At 41.1% G+C, this 16,497-nt stretch overlaps 1 protein-coding gene across 1 annotated transcript in view; it reads left to right on the top strand.

Moving 5' to 3' along the window:
* ATP2A2 (ATPase sarcoplasmic/endoplasmic reticulum Ca2+ transporting 2) overlaps positions 1 to 13,262 on the top strand; it is a 158,446-nt gene extending 145,184 nt beyond the window's left edge. Inside the window, exon 21 of the mRNA XM_030220199.1 lies at positions 12,386 to 13,262. Coding sequence (XP_030076059.1) covers positions 12,386 to 12,399 — 14 coding nt within the window. The 3' untranslated portion in view covers positions 12,400 to 13,262. The remainder of the gene's footprint in view (positions 1 to 12,385) is intronic.
* The last annotated feature ends 3,235 nt before the right edge of the window (positions 13,263 to 16,497 follow it).

Genomic DNA, 16,497 nt, shown 5'->3' with positions numbered 1-16,497 from the left:
TTATTCCTGAGTCGGCCCCCTTTCAACCTCGATTCATACCCTCTACCTCTTCCACCTTCCTGTCTCTGGAAAAGGTTTGTTTGCGGATTATTTGAAAGTAAGTATACCCACCCCTGTTTCTCCTTTTCTCCAGGGTATACATGTTTAGGTCTAGTCTCTCCATGTACGTCTTGCTATGTAAACCCCGCACCATTTTTGTTGCTTTTCTCTGAACTGCTTTGTCTTTTTACATCCTTAGCAAGATAAGGCCTCTGAAACTGAACACAATACTCCAAGTGGAGCCTCACCGATGATTTACCCAGGGGCAGCAGAAAGGAGGGGCACCTCCTTTCTACTGCTGCTTAAACCCCTTTCTATGCAGCCTAGCATCCTTCTGGCCACAGCCGCCACCTCGTCGCACTGTTCAGACACCTTGAGTTCCTCAGACACCATCACTCCAAGGTCCCTTTCCCAAGACGATCTTACCAATCTCTTCTTACCAATCTCTCCCTATCTGGTACATCTTTTGTATTTCTGCATCACTCTGAACTTCTTGGTATTACATTGACCATTCTTCTAATGTTTGGAAATCCCTTCTCATGGTTTCTATTCCCTCCAGGTTATCCACCCTATTGCCTGTCTTTGTGTCATCTGCAAAAAGGCAAACTTTTCCTTCTAACCCTTCAGCAGTATCTTGCACAAATATATTAAACAGAATTGGCCCCAGCCCTGACCCCTGAGAACATTACTGTAAGTGAGCTAACTTGATAAAGCAGCAACACTATTATCTGAATGGGAAAACCCATACAAAGAGTTTGTATATGGAGTCTTCTCAAGGACTCTTTCCCCTCCCCCATTCTGTGTCTATGAAAAAAGTAAATTTCTCTTTACTGTCTACTACTACTTATCATTTCTATAGCGCTACTAGGCATATGCAGCGCTGTACACTGGACATAAAGAGACAGTCCCTGCTCGACAGACCTTACAATCTAATTAGGACAAATAAGGGAATTACTAAGGTGGGAATGATATAACATGCCTACTGAACAAGTGAGTAAGGGTTAGGAGTTAAAAGCAGAATCAAAAAGAGGTGGGCTTTTACCCTAGATTTGAAGACAGCCAGAGATGGAGCTTGACGTACCGGCTCAGGAAGTCTATTCCAGGCATATGATGCAGTAAGATAAAAGGAACAGAGTCTGGAGTTAGCAGTGGAGGAGAAGGGTGCAGATAAAGATTTACCCAGTGAACTGAGCGCCTGGGGAGGAATGGAGAGGTACTGAGGAGCTGCAGAGTGAATGCACTTGTAAGTCAGTAAGAGGAGTTTGAACTGTATGCAGAAACGATTAGGAAGCCAATGAAGTGGCTTGAGGAGAGGGCTAATATGAACATAGTGACTGTTGGAATATAAGTTGTGCAGCAGAATTTTGAACAGATTGAAGAGGAGAGAGATGGCTAAGTAACATAGTAAATGACGGCAGAAAAAGACCTGCATGGTCCATCAAGTCTGCCCAACAAGATAAACTCATATGTGCTACTTTTTGTATATACCTTACCTTGATTTGTACCTGTCCTTTTCAGGGCACAGACCATGTAAGTCTGCCCAGCACTATCCCCGCCTCCCGCCACCGGCTCTGCCACCCAATCTCGGCTAAGCTCCTTAGGATCCATTCCTTCTTAACAGGATTCCTTTATGTTTATCCCACGTGTGTTTGAATTCTGTTACCGTTTTCATTTCCACCACCTCCCGCGGGAGGGCATTCCAAGCATCCACTACTCTCTCCATGAAAAAATACTTCCTGACATTTTTCTTGAGTCTGCCCCCCTTCAATCTCATTTCATGTCCTCTCGTTCTACCGGCTTCGCACCTCCAGAAAAGGTTCATTTGCGGATTAATACTTTTCAAATATTTGAACGTCTGTATCATATCACCCCTGTTTCTCCTTTCTTCCAGAGTATACATGTTCAGGTCATCAAGTCTCTCCCTCATACGTCTTGTAACGCAAATCTCTTACCATTCTCGTAGACCTGTGAGAAGCAAGTTGCAAAACTCTAAGTGAGAGGTGGTAAGAGTGTGGATAAGGGTTCCGTTAGTGTGCTCAAAAAGGAAAGGATGAATTTTGGTGATGATATAGAGAAAGAAACTACAGGTTTTAGTAGTCTGTTGAATATGTGCACTCCAGACAATCAGCATTGATGGAGTACCCTGTTGCTTGATGCTGTACAACAAACATGATCCAAAAGCAGAACAGGCTCTTAAAAATGGTACAAGTGTGCTTTATTTGTAACCTGACATGGGCTGTGTTTTGGCGTAAGACACCTGCCTTGGGTCAATTCAACAAATAAATAATTGCATGAGCAATTGTTCAAAATTCAATGTTCAATATTTTCACAATCCAAGCTGCAGAGGGAAAGTCAAGGACTTGGTGCAGAATAAACAGTCATGAATGTGTACCACGTTACAATAAATGTGACCATCTCTGAAGCTGCTGCTGATCCTGTATTGTTCTAGGAGGTGGCTAAGGCTACGCTTAGAGGAGAAATTATTAGTTTTGTAAGCCAATTCAAAAAAGCAAGAGACAATGAATTAGAATGCCACATAAAAACCCTGAGAAAGAGGTACGGAGAGCACCCATCGATACAATTGTGGAAGGATTTACTGGCGACACTAGTGGCCCTAAACTCCCTCATCCATGAGAGAGAGATTTATAGTAGGCCTGGGATTTAGTTTCAACTGTATAAACATGGAAATAAGGGGGGGGGGGGGGGAGGATGTTAGAGACTAATTGCCTGTAAACAAGCGTTGAGAACAGTTATAACATTACAAGACCAAACGGGCAAAGCATGTCATACAGACCCAGAAATTAAAGAAATCTTTAAAGTTTTTTTTTATCAAAAACTATATTCAGAAGAGAAGGAGGAAGGGCTTAATAGTGATATGTACTTGGAGGAATTGGAGCACCCGGTACTCACAGAACAAGATCAAGAGAGGTTGAGAGCCCCCATAACAGTAGATGAGGTGCACTGGGCAATAAATGCATGCCAGAGAGGTAAGGCCCCAGGACCGGACGGGCTCAGGGTGGAATTTTATAAATGTGACCATCTCTGGGAAAAGGTAACTAAAGTCACCAGAAACAAAAAGGTTTTTAATTAATTCTTAGTAGAGCAAAACCTGTGTTACATAACAGTTCAAATCCTGTTCTTTTATATGGAGAAAAAAAAAGTTACATACGTTCAAACTGGTAACTTTTTCAGACTGCCTATGGACTCATGATGTGAAAAATGGGGCCAGTCTCACCATTTTGGCTGAGACTTTGTCACCCTTTCCCCAGAGATTATCACAAATTATATAGGACATATTGAGTGCAATGCAAGTCCCTGATGCCAATAGGAGACCGTGACTGAGGTCTTGTTTACTTTCTATGGAAGGCTTTGGTTTTGGATCCGGATATCCTATATAATAAAAAGCACCTCCAACATTCTGAAGCTGACTCTGTGGCACTGTGGCAGTGTAGGGTTCGTAAGTCTGTAGTTCAGCGTTTCATTGGCTCTCACTGTCTCCGCCCTCACGTCGAGGAAACGGAACGCTGCATAGTTGTCAAGCAAACAAATGTGACATCACAGGAACGAAGAACCAATCATACAGAACGGAACTTGGAGGAGGGAAGTGGAGTGGATTGAATCTCTAACAAACCATCATATACAGGGAGGTACGAACATCAGTGGAGGCAAGTGCACGGAAGGGAAGACAAACATTTAATCACTGTCACTCACACACATCACACACACACACACACACACACACACACACACACACACACAATCACACACAAACACTCAATCACTCTGTGTATCTCTCTCTTACACTGTCTGTAAAACACACTGTCACTCTCAGTCTCTCACATGGGCAACTGTATGTTGCATTCTCAGGAGTAAGGAGCTCTTCTGATGTGATTGTTAAACTGATTGAAGGGCCTGAACAAGGAAACCTTTTACCACATTGTAACACAGTTTACACAAAAAATATTGTATATAAAGAAATCTTACACATGTAAACAACAATTATATTCAGAACACAACCGTGGAAACATTAATGGCAGGAACTCATTACATTGCTAGCGCCCGTTTCATTGCGTTAAGAAACTGGCCTTTTTTTACTAGTGCTATATATTGTAGAAAAGTAGTGTTCTGCCATTGTCTTAATAGCATAAGAAGGCTCTACCTTAAACACTTTATTCATATTTCAGCTCCAGTTGTGTAGCATAATCCCTACATACCACGTGTAATGATACATTACACTTTAGCAACACCAGGCTGAGCCTTTTCTACTTAAGCCGACTTGTTCTTTCAGTCCAATTTTCCAATACAAAAGATTGCTCAAAGCAACTGTTTAAGACAATTATAGTTCAACTTACAACATGGAAAACTCAAGGAGCTTCTTTGTTCTGGTTAAGGTGATCGATCTTGTTTGAATTTGTTACTTCATGCATGAAAAAACATACGTGAAATGCCTTCACATCTATCATCGGATTACTCGCTAGAAATTAAACCTTACATAAAAAGTTCTTAGCAGCAATAACAACAACCACGCAATCACACACAAGTTAACACATATCCTTAAAGCAATCACAACCCTTTGCAGCCATAAAGGGTGCTTTCACAGGATAGGATTAGAAATGCCTCTGCCCTCATACTGCAGACCTGGAACTCTAGCATCCCAGTTCTGATAAAAAATGTACAGAATACTAAGACTCGTCTGTGAAACACTGGTTAAACTGTTTCTGCAAGAGAGCTTTAAACACACAGGAGCTAAAACAATAGTCACTTCAAGCTTGCTGCAACAGTGATATATCTTTTCTTTAAAAATAACTTATTTATTTAGATTTTGCTCACACCTTTTTTGGTAGTACCTCAAGGTGAGTTACATTCAGGTACACTGGGTATTTTCCCTGGCCCAGAAGGGCTTACAATCAATTTTGTACCTGAGACAATGGAGGGTTAAGTGGCTTGCCTAAGATCACAAGGATCAACAGTGGGATTTGAACCAGGCACCTCTGGATGTCAAGACTGGTGCTCTAACCACTAGGCAGCTACTCCACAGCATAGTTATCCACCATCGGAAGACATGCCATGCTGGGTCAGACCAAAGGTCTTCTAACATATCCCCTCTCAGTTTTCTCTTTTCCAAGACTGGTCTGCTTCAATTCAGAAGTGTGTCATTGCATCTCTTTTATCAGTTTTGCCACACGTCTTTGCACCTTTACTAGGTGGGTGACCCAAGCGGTGCACAATACTCAAAGTGCATACAGCTCATAGATCTATATTAAAAGCATTGTGACATTCTCTTAACATTTTATTTGTGTTTTAACTACTGCTGTATACTGCGCTGAGGCAAGATGCTGGGGCTTTTGTCTAGCCTAGCAAGGTATAGCTTATCTTATATAAGCCACACGCTGGACATTTTTTTTTTTTTTCAAATTTCTATTTTGCTCACACCTTTTTCTTGAATGTGGCTCAAAATGAGTTACATTCAAGTACACTGGATATTTCTCTGTCCCAGGAGGGCTCACAATCTTGAGGCAATGGAGGGTTAAGATCACAAGGAGCAGCGGTGGGATTTGAACCAGCCACCTCTGGATTGCAAGACCGGTACTCTAGCCACTAGGCCACTCCTCCATTTATAGTTTGGATTGCTTTCCCGTGTGCATCCTTTATCCATATTCTATTTTGTCTGCCATTTAGACACCTAAGTTGCTAGCCTGGCAAGATCTTGTGGCAGCTCCTTACAGTTTGATTGTGTCATTTAATTTTACCAAGTCACTTGTTTCTCCTGTTCCAGATCATAAATAAATGAAGATGTTTCAGTGCTTTGGGCCCCTATGGGAAAATGCTCAGGAGTCCTTTTACTAAGGTGTGCTGAAAAATGGCTTGCGGTAGTGTAGGCATGGGTTTTGGGCACACACCAATCCATTTTTCAGCGTGCCTGTAAAAAAAAACCCCTTTTTAAAAAATGTTTGCCAAAAATGGATGTGCGACGTGTCCATTTGGGTCTGTGACCTTATTGCCAGCCATTGACCTAGCTGTAAAGTGTCATGCGGTAACCAGGTGCTAATGACCGGCACGCGTCTGATATGTGTGGCCAAAAATAAAAATTATTTTCCAGCCATGTGTCTTGGACGCATGCCACAAATGAAATTACCGCAAGAGCCACATGCTAGCAAGGTGATAAGCTCCTTTGAGCAGGGACTGTCCTTCTTTGTGAAATTGTACAGCACTGCGTAACCCTAGTAGCGCTTTAGAAATGTTAAGTAGTAGTAGTAGTAGTGATAACTCCATTTTGGCATGCGTAGAGCCATACTCGGCTTAGTAAAAGGGCCCCTCAGTGTCTAGCTCCTACAGCTTGATTTGCAGTCAATGGAGAGCTTTCTATAAATCCAAAAGAACAGGAGTCAGGTGAGACCAATGAAATTCCAACCAACTACAGAGGCGAGTTAACATGCATAAAATTATGTGCTTATTAGTAGACAAAAAAATCAACAATGGTACCACATTCTAAAACTCCACAAAGAGTCTGACAATATTTTTGTGTATATTGCAAACTCCTCTTTGTAAGTAATAGAATCAGGCTATTTTTAATATATTGTATTGGTTTTAGAACGTGTTGCCATCATTGATTTCATTTGTCTACTAATAACCACAATTTATGCATGTTAACTCATCGCTGTAGTTTGTTGGAATTTAATTGGGCTCCCCCCACCCATGCCCAGATTTTTTTCTCCATTCCTTTTGCGCTTTCTCGAGCTTTCTATAAAACCTTAAATTTTTCATAGGGATAGTGTACGCTGATCTATTCCTCAAATAAGGGCAGGTACTGTAGAACACTCTTAATACAAAAGACAACTACCTTTAAGTTGTGATCAAAAAGCTTCTAGCATCAAATACACAAATAAAAGTATTTCAGTGTCAGAATAATGTGATCCCTATGAATTCAGGCTAGTCACAGTTTAAGTAATACTGTGTGTATAATTATACACACACAATCTTTCATGTTTGGACAACCCTTTTTAAATCATTTTTACCTAAAATGTAAAACAGATTTTTCTACAATGCAAGTAATAGAAGGCTTTGAGCACATCTGCTTTTTGAGTTATCTGTAGGAATATGCAAACCATGGTCAATCACTATGAAAAACTAGTAAAAAAAGGCCCGTTTCTGGAGCAAATGAAACGGGCGCTAGCAAGGTTTTCCTCTCCAACACCCCCCCCCCCCTTTCCCTCCCTACCCACCCACCCATTCGTCGTTCTGAAGCCACTGACGCCATTGCTCCGGACCTCGTGAACGCACCTTCATGAGCTTCTTGGTTCTGAAGCCACTGAAGCCACTGCTCCGCCCTCGACGTCATCACGTTTGACGTGAGGGTGGGGCCCAGAGACTTGGTGCTTTCGGTGGCTTCACCACCACGAACCCTTCATGACGGAAGTGACATCAGTGGCTTGGCTGCATTGACGTCAGTGTCCTCAGAATGTTGAGGGTGAGTTTTATTATATAGGATTAGTGCACTGTTGTGATCATCCACCTTATTAGATGGAGAGGCTCTCATATATGATAACGATTCTTACCCATAACACCTCCGTTATTAAAGGGTTTAACTTTTACTTAGTATCAATCAGTTCAACGTCTACTTCAAGCTTTTAAGTTCAACAATGAGTCCTTATGTCTTGTCTAGATGGTATGCACATTGGAATTTAAAACATAGAATTTGCTCTAAGAGCTGGAACTAATAACAAAGAAAACTTCTACATCTGATATCTTATTTAGGAAAATTGGAATTCATCAAGGGGTCACTTTAATAAGGTGCACTAAAAGATTTAGCGTGTGCTAATGATAAGATGCTCATAGGAGTATAACGAGCACCATATCATTTAGCACACCTTAGTAAAAGGACCCCAAAGTGACAAGGAGAAAAAGATCTTGGAACTTATCTTGCAGTGATGACTCTCATAGTTTCAAAAACTTCCTGTTCCATCATTGATCAGAAAAATAAAATATACACTTTTTTTTTTTTTTTAACAGATCTAATGATAATATTCCATCACATAAGCTCTGACTTGGACCTTGCTTTTGCCATTTCTGCTTCAAGGGATACTGTCGAGAAACAGAAACTTTACTTAAACTTTCAACAAAAAAAAGTCTAACGGGGGGGGGGGGGGGTTTAAGTTGTTTGTTTAAGTAAATTCTGTTTTTAGACTGTATCTCCCTTGAAGCAGAATTGGCAAAATTACACCCATGTCAGGGATCATCTGATAGAATATTTAGTTAAATAAAGATCTATCATATCTGGAAAAAAAATGCAAGGAGTTTTTTTTTTCCTGATCAATGATAGTTTCAACCATTTATTATTCTATATGAGTCACTGCATAGTAAGTTCTGAGATTTTGTTTTTCTCCTTATCAATTAGGAGGCCTTTTACTAAGGTGTGGCAAGTCTACCGCCAGTGGTATACCAAGGGGGGGCGGTCAGCCCCGAGTGCACGCCGCTGGGGGGGTGCCGCGCGCCTGTTGGCTCTTCGTTTTCATGCTCCCTTTGCCCCGGAACAGGTTACTTCCTGTTCCTGGGCAGAGGGAGCATGAAAACGAAGAGCCAGCAGGCGCGTGGCACCCCCCCCCCCCAGCGGTGTGCACCTGGGGGGGGGTTCTTTCACGGGGGGGGGGGCATTGCACTGTTCCAGGGGGCGGGGCACATCGGCGATCCGCCCCGGGTGTCAGCCCCCCTAGGAACGCCACTGCCTACCGCACACTAAAAAGGCATCCTGCTGTGGTTTCCAACTCCAATACGTAGGACCGAATTAATTACCATGCACAGACATATAAAATACCTTGGTAATTGGCCCAGGCATCTATATCCTTATACACACAATGCAGCAACACGATTATTCACCTTTCAAAATCCCATCATATACTTCAACTGTTTTACAAAATTTTATAACAACTTTTCAACATTTTGATATTGTTCTTATGAGGATCATCAGAGTTCACAGCATCAACGTTGCTTCAGCTAGACATTTCAGAGCAACGATGTGCAAATCTTCATCGATCCATCACATTTATTTTTTAATTCAAGCTTCAGCTTAGTAATTCACCTTCACCTTGATAATTGGCTTTCTGTTAACTTTTCTCAAATGTAGTAGATTTTACTTTAAAAACAGTCCAAACACTTAACTTGCAGCTGTTTTCAAATCCCTGAGAACCTCCACTCAGCGTCTGCTAATCCCACCCATATTTTCCAGCATGGGAGGCATGCCTATGGGCAGAGACTAGGCGTGCCCCCGCTAATCGGGGAGCGCATGCACATTACTGCTTCCTAAGTGATTAGCACGGGAGCGCTTACCGCCTCCTACATAGTGGGCAGTAAGGGCCACTCGCTAATGGGGAAATTAGTGTGTAGCTATTATAGGAACATGTGCCAAGGCAGCCATTTTATTGCTGCGCAAAAGTGATTGCAGCACCCAGAAAACCCACGTGCTGACACCAGTGCCGGACACTTTATTGTGAATTCCAGTTTTCTAAATAAGATACCAGATTTACATTTATTTATTAGGATTGATTTACCGCCTTGTTGAAGAAATTCACTCAAGGCGGTGCACAGCAAGAATAAGTCAAACATAAGCAATTATAGCTGTAAAAATTTTCAAACAACAGTACAAAGTATGGCATAGGTACTACTTACAATGTCAACACAATACACAAAATATTTGAATAGAAGGGCCCTTCTACTAAGGCGTGCCGAAAAATGGCCTGTGCTGGTGTGAGCATGTGTTTTGGACATGCCCAGGTCCGTTTTTCAGTGTGTCTGCAAAAAAGGACTTTTTGTGACCGAAAATGGATGTGCGGCAAAATTAAAAGCAGTATGTGGCCATTTTCAGCATGAGACCTTACTGCTACCCATTGACTTAGCGGTAAGGTCTCACACGTTAACTGGGTGGTAGTCGTCAGTGCACGTACACTGCCGATTACCGCCTGGTAAGCACCACGCGGTAGAATATTTCTGCCGTGTATTTTGGACGTACATTGAAAATGGAATTACCGCCTGGGGCATGCGGTAGTTCCAATTTCACATGCGTTGTACGCACGTAGGTGCCTACACGCCTTAGTAAAAGGGCACCATAGGGTGTAAGCAAAGATGGAACATATAGATAAAAGTAACGGGAATAAGAAAATAAGGGACTAGTTAAAGAGAGTTGCAAATGAGGTCAGAAATATTTTCTTATCTGTATTCGTTCCAGCTCTTAGAATTTGCAGTAATTTTCTTGCTTGAGGAATTTGTGCATAGATATTTTGAATCTAGATATAGCTGTGCACATTTTAATATAGACACGTTTATAGCAGAGAATTTAAGCATGCTAGGAAGAGATTACAGAAAGCATTCAGAGGGAATCCAAACGTTGATATAAATAGAGAGATAAGCAAACACATTCACATAACATTTTGTGCAGTTGTTTCAAAAAGAAAAGCATGTTATCAACTTTTTCCAAGATCAGCTCAGAAAAGGGGCAATGTCGAAGAGTTAGGAGGGAGGCTTGAGGGAACCTGAGTACCCTGGAATAAGGGGAAAGAAAGAAAAGAAAGCATGAGTGTATATGCTTCACACCTCTAACTCTTCTGTGTGTTTTCCTCACCCTCACTAACTTTAGTCTAACCCTCCGTGTACTAAGACATTTTCTGAAGGGTCACAACACTGGTTATGAGTGATTTATAGGCTACGTTGACTGGATACTCAGGCCTCGATGCTCAAAAGTAATGTGGTTCTAAAGGCCATTAGCACCGTACTGGTGCCTGCATTTTCTTTCGCAGAATGTTCAGAGGCCTGATGCACGGGAACAAAAGAGCACACAGACGAACAACACGAGTAGCCTGCTAATGTAGTCAAGCTCATGTTAATGAGTTCATTTTGTATTCCTCCCCTCTCTTGAATGAATGGGCCTTTTCAATTATTATTAGCGTTCCTTTTTATTGTAAACCACTTTGATGGATTTGAAAGGTGGTATAGCAAGTTTTCTTAAATGATTAATACTCAGAAAAGAGTGCCCGAAACAAAACTGTCTTGCCACTGCAAAAAAATAACACCAGGTCGGAGCAGGCATTAGGGTGTTGGAAGAGAGGATTTCTTACGATTCTTTCTGCAAAATCTGCCAGTTTGGATTGCTTTTGGAAGCAGAAGGAAGCCCCCGCAAGCCCTTAAGCGCTGGTCATGAGAAACAACAGACCCAAGTGGAAGCACAAGTTGGTGTCTCTTTCCTGCATCTAAATTTAAAGCGTGCATGCTAAAAACAATTTAAATGCCCAACATGAAAACACACATTGGCATCCGTTTCCTAAATCTAAATATAAGCATCCAAGCTAAAAAAAAAAAAAAAAAGCTTACATTTAGGCCACAGAAAACACTCCAATATGTGCTTCACATTTGAGTTTTACCAGGTGCATGTGCAGAGGAGCCGAGCTTACCGCGTTAACTCTTCTGCGCATGCACCAAGCACAATCCTCCTGCTGAGCTCCCTAATGCAGTGGCGTACCAAGGGGGGGTGGTGGGTACGGTCTGCCCCGGGTGCACGCCGCTGTGTGTGTGTGTGGGGGGGGGGGGGGCCGCGCGCCTGTCGGCTCCGCTCGTTCCGTGCTCCCTCTGCCCCGGAACAGGTTACTTCCTGTTCCGGGGCAGAGGGAGCATGGAACGAGCGAAGCCGACAGGTGCGCGGCACCCCCCCCCCCCCCCAGCAGGTAAAAATGCACCCGGGGGGGGTCCTTTTGCCAGGGGGAGGGGGGGTCACGCTGCATCCGGGGGTGGGCGCATCGGCGATCCGCCCCGGGTGTCAGCCACCCTAGGAATGTCACTGCCCTAATGTTCACTGCTATGAGTGTCCCTATATTTGTGTCTCCTTAGCTTTGAGCATTAGGGTGTAGGTTCTTCTGTGCTGTTCCCGTGGTATTTTTACAGCACTGTTCAGAACAATGCCAGAATTTTGAGCATGGAGACCTTAGAATATTGTTTTTAAATAAGGACATTCATGTGGATAGAATTTATTTGCTGTTCCTGTTTGAAGGACACTGGCCCTAAGGGTGTTCTTATAAGACAGATCTATTAGGTATTAATTTACTTAGCCTTCCAAAACGAACTGTCATGCCTGTCTGGTTTGGGTAAAGACTTGTTCAGTTATGCCGTGTCAGTTGCTTTAAATTCCAAATCAGATTACACACGTTTGATTACAGAGTGGAAACGCGAATTAACTGTTAGAGGACTTTGCAGAGATAGATGTGTTGGAAAAGATGTCTGTGATGCAGCAGCTCATGCTGTGGAATTTCTTCAAGCTGACCTCTTTTTTTCTCTCTCTCTCTTTCTATTTCTCTTTCCTTTTCAGAACAACTGGAGTAATCCCTCCCCAAACAATTGTGCAGAAATGTAAGGTTGTTTTGTTGCTGCATGCATGTGATTGTAGCAACATATCTTCCAAAAAAAAAAAAAAAAAAAAAATCTCTGCATGTGTAATGTGTATAAAACTCCCCCTACACCCAAAAAAATAAAAATGAAATAAACCAAAGTAACAAAAAATTTGCGTGATATGCAGAAATGTGTGGTACGAATAGGGTTTCAGATAGAGATGAAACAGATGTACAGAGGTACAATGTAGCATAAAATCAGCAAGAAAAAAAATATATTCAGAGATCTTTGGGGAAACTGCTACATAGAGAAGAATGTTTTTTTTTGTCTGCTCTTCCTTGAAGTTGAGAATAGAGAAGAAAACCACCAACTTCCCATTCTTTCTCTGTGTTAACGTTTTGGTTTATTAAATGTACAATATTCTGATGCATGGCTTCATTTGTAAGTAGTATCACCTCAACATAACTACTTTATAAACAGCTATGTACAATATGCTAGTCAGTATTTATAAAGTCATTGAAAACACTACAGATGTTGAATGTTTAAACTGTAAACCTCCAGGTCACAATTTCAAGATTTTTTTTTTTTTTTATTATTATTATTTTGGGTGTGCAAACTGAATTTTTTTGCACTGTAATGTTAACTTATTTAAATCTTAAGTGATAGCCAAGTGTTGGTGCAATACAAAGATTGTGGTGCATTCTAAAAAAACAAAAAAAGCAGTCAGTAACCACAGACGCACGTGTGATCTTAGATAAACTGTAAATAAGTCCGTTGTTTATTTCAATGCTGACAATATATTATGCATCACACACTTCATGGTTTCAGGTAAATAAAGTTTATTCTACAATAAATTGGCAGTTTTGTTTGTTTTGGGCTTTTTTGTTGTTGGTTTTTTTGCGCTATGGGTCCGGTCACAGCTGGCAGAGCCTCTTGTTCAAACTACTCCCCCCATCAAGCTAATTTTTCTGATGAAAAGCTTTTCACTGAGAAGAGCAGAGTCAGTGGGAGACCCTTTGTAGAAATTAAGGGTACATACTGATGCCGGAAGAGCGGGGCCTGAATGTAATTATAACTTCTGTTTACTTATCACTTTTTGTGGACCTATTATGAGGTCTAATAACTAATAGAAATCAAATACAACCTTAAAATACTTAATACAAACAAAATATAAAAATCCCCACTGCACTCTAATAAGAAAAAAAAGACAACAGTTTAAGAGTGAAACAAGATGCAGGCTAAAATAGAAAGAAAGATTGAGTGAAGAAGACTTGGAGAAGAAAGAAAAGAAAAATGAAAGGACAGGAAAGAAAAAGAGAGAAAGAGAAGGAGGATGAGAAATTTAGGAGAATGGGCTGAAGAAATTAAGAGATAAAAGGACAGGATAGGGGAGAAGGTTGGCAGGAAAGGGAGGGACCTGCTGAGGAACGAGCAGAAGGAAGGGTGAAGTCAGACATAGGAGAAAAGGGGGGGGGAACTGAGAGAGAGAGAGAGAGGATCTAACCCAGTGCAATGCAGAAAGCTACTATGGGCAGTAATGTGAAGTTATGGAGAGCTCTACATGGACAATTTTTGGAAAGAGTAAATAAACGATTTACGCCTACCCGTTCCACTCCACTCAATATAGACCTCTATCATATCTCCCCTCAGCCAACTTTTCTCCAAGCTGAAGAGCCCTAGAAGTTTCAGCCTTTCCTGATAGGGAAGTCGTCCCATCCCCTTTATCATTTTCGTTGCCCTTCTCTGTACCTTTTCCAATTCCACTATATCTTTTTTGAGATGCGGTGACCAGAATTGAACACAATATTCGAGGTGCGGTTGTACCATGGACTGATACAAAGGTATAATAACATCCTCACTTTTGTTTTCCATTTCTTTCCTAATAATACCTAACATTCTATTTGCTTTCTTAGCCGCCGCAGCACACTGAGCAGAGGGTTTCAACGTATCATCAAGAACAATGCCGAGATCCCTTTCTTGGTCTGTGACTCCTAATGTGGAACCTTGCATTACGTAGCTATAATTCGGGTTCCTCTTTCCCACATGCATCACTTTGCACTTGCTCACATTAAACGTCATCTGCCATTTAGACGCCCAGTCTCCCAGTCTCGAAAGGTCCGCTTGTAATTTTTCACAATCCTCCCGCAATTTAACAACTTTGAATAACTTTGTGTCATCAGCAAATTTAATTACCTCACTAGTTACTTCCATCTCTAGATCATTTATAAATATGTTAAAAAGCAGTGGTCCCAGCACAGATCCCTGGGGAACCCCACTAACTACCCATCTCCATTGAGAATACTGACCATTTAACCCTACTCTCTGTTTTCTATCTTTTAACCAGTTTTTAATCCACAATAGAACACTACCTCCTATCCCATGACTCTCCAATTTCCTCTGGAGTCTTTCATGAGGTACTTTGTCAAACGCCTTCTGAAAATCCAGATACACAATATCAACCGGCTCACCTTTATCCACATGTTTGTTCACCCCTTCAAAGAAATTCTTAGGTGGTTTTATTCTTTGAGGCAGTGGTGTGAAATTGGTATGATTCTGTGCAGTTATAGAAGCTGCTTTAATTGCATCCAATTCCTGCTTTAGTTTGCTGAGCTCGTGTTTTATACTAGGAAACTGAAGACAGGACAAGCCTCTAGATGGTTTGCCTTGAAACTAAAGCACCACGATTATATAAAAGTTATATTGATTGGTTGGAATGGGTATAAACAGGTATATTATAATAGGGTTAACAGGCTGTAAGATTGCCTGTGTATGACTAAGGAGTAATGTTAATGATTTTTGGGTTCTCTCTATATGACTATAAAACCCTGGGGAGCATGGGGTGTGGGGCGTGTGGGTGGGACTATAAATCCCAGTGAGGCAACCAAGCCCTCTATCAAACAAGTTCTCTAGGAGGGGCAGGCAATGACACAGTTTACTAAAATAATCAAATTCAGTTTGATACAGCAGTTTAATTCAGCTAGAAGCTAATTTATCCTGTAAATCTAAATATTCCCAATAATTATAGCAGTCTCTGCAATGTAAATGCCAATTAAGCCAGTTGTAAGACTAAAGCTGCTTTTCCACTTAGGACTAGCAATGAAAAATAAACCTGGCAGAACTTGTCCACAGTATAGAAACCAAAATTAGAATGCTACAGCTAAAGTTAGCAGGGTGAAGGACAAGAAACAGTTTGAAAAGCCTATGCTCACTACTATCAGAGCTAGGCAGAAAGGAAGATAAAGTTTTTTGTTTTTTTTTGGGGGGGGGGGGGTCTGGGTGAAAAGGCTCAAATAGTATGGCCCACGTCTGATGCTAGACTTTGCCTGTGCTTGAAAGAAGAAACATCCCATTAATTTACGTTATTTTTTTATTTTTTATTTATAACCATTTAAATTTTTACAAGCGATAAAACAACTTGCCGGAAATACAGAGAAAGTAATATATAGGAATTATTTCAGTCAGGTAATTCTATTCTCTTCCTTAGACCACTAAATAGGGAGAGTGAAACAAGACAAAATCAATTAAACAGTAAACAGAAAAAAAACAAAACGTGGTATTAACCTGATTATCCCCCGATATTACTCGTCTTCATTATTCCACATTGATCACCTGGTTGGCTTCTTCAAGGCCAATACGGTGTATAGTCAAATCATTTAATTGAAAACATACTTATTGTCCAATATTAGTTAGAAATAATACATCCGATCACATTCTTTGATCATTTACGCTATTTAAAGGTGCGTATGTTATCTGTCATATGAAGGCATATTTTAGAAAGAACTTACAAATTGGAATTGAAACATTCAGGTCAAGATGTGTCAATTTCTGCTGGTATAGAAAAGAATCGGCTACCATACAGCCTTTTCTAAAATATGTGCAGGGTTTGGATGTGTTTATTCCAGTTACTCGTCAGCACCTGTTTTGTAATTATCAACAGGGTCAACACAGAAACATATATATGCATGTTAGTATTTCAGAACATACACATGTATGCTTCTAAAATGGCAGCCAATCACAGATCACGATATCATTTGCCAGTATAGCTTTCAGAGTTGGAGGTGAGGACTAAAATGACCTCTTCAGCAACAACTG

Source organism: Microcaecilia unicolor, chromosome 11 (genome assembly GCF_901765095.1).
Source record: "Microcaecilia unicolor chromosome 11, aMicUni1.1, whole genome shotgun sequence".
Taxonomy (NCBI): Eukaryota; Metazoa; Chordata; class Amphibia; order Gymnophiona; family Siphonopidae; genus Microcaecilia; species Microcaecilia unicolor.
Note: the sequence above shows the minus strand (reverse complement) of the source record. Positions and strands in the feature narration are given on the sequence as shown.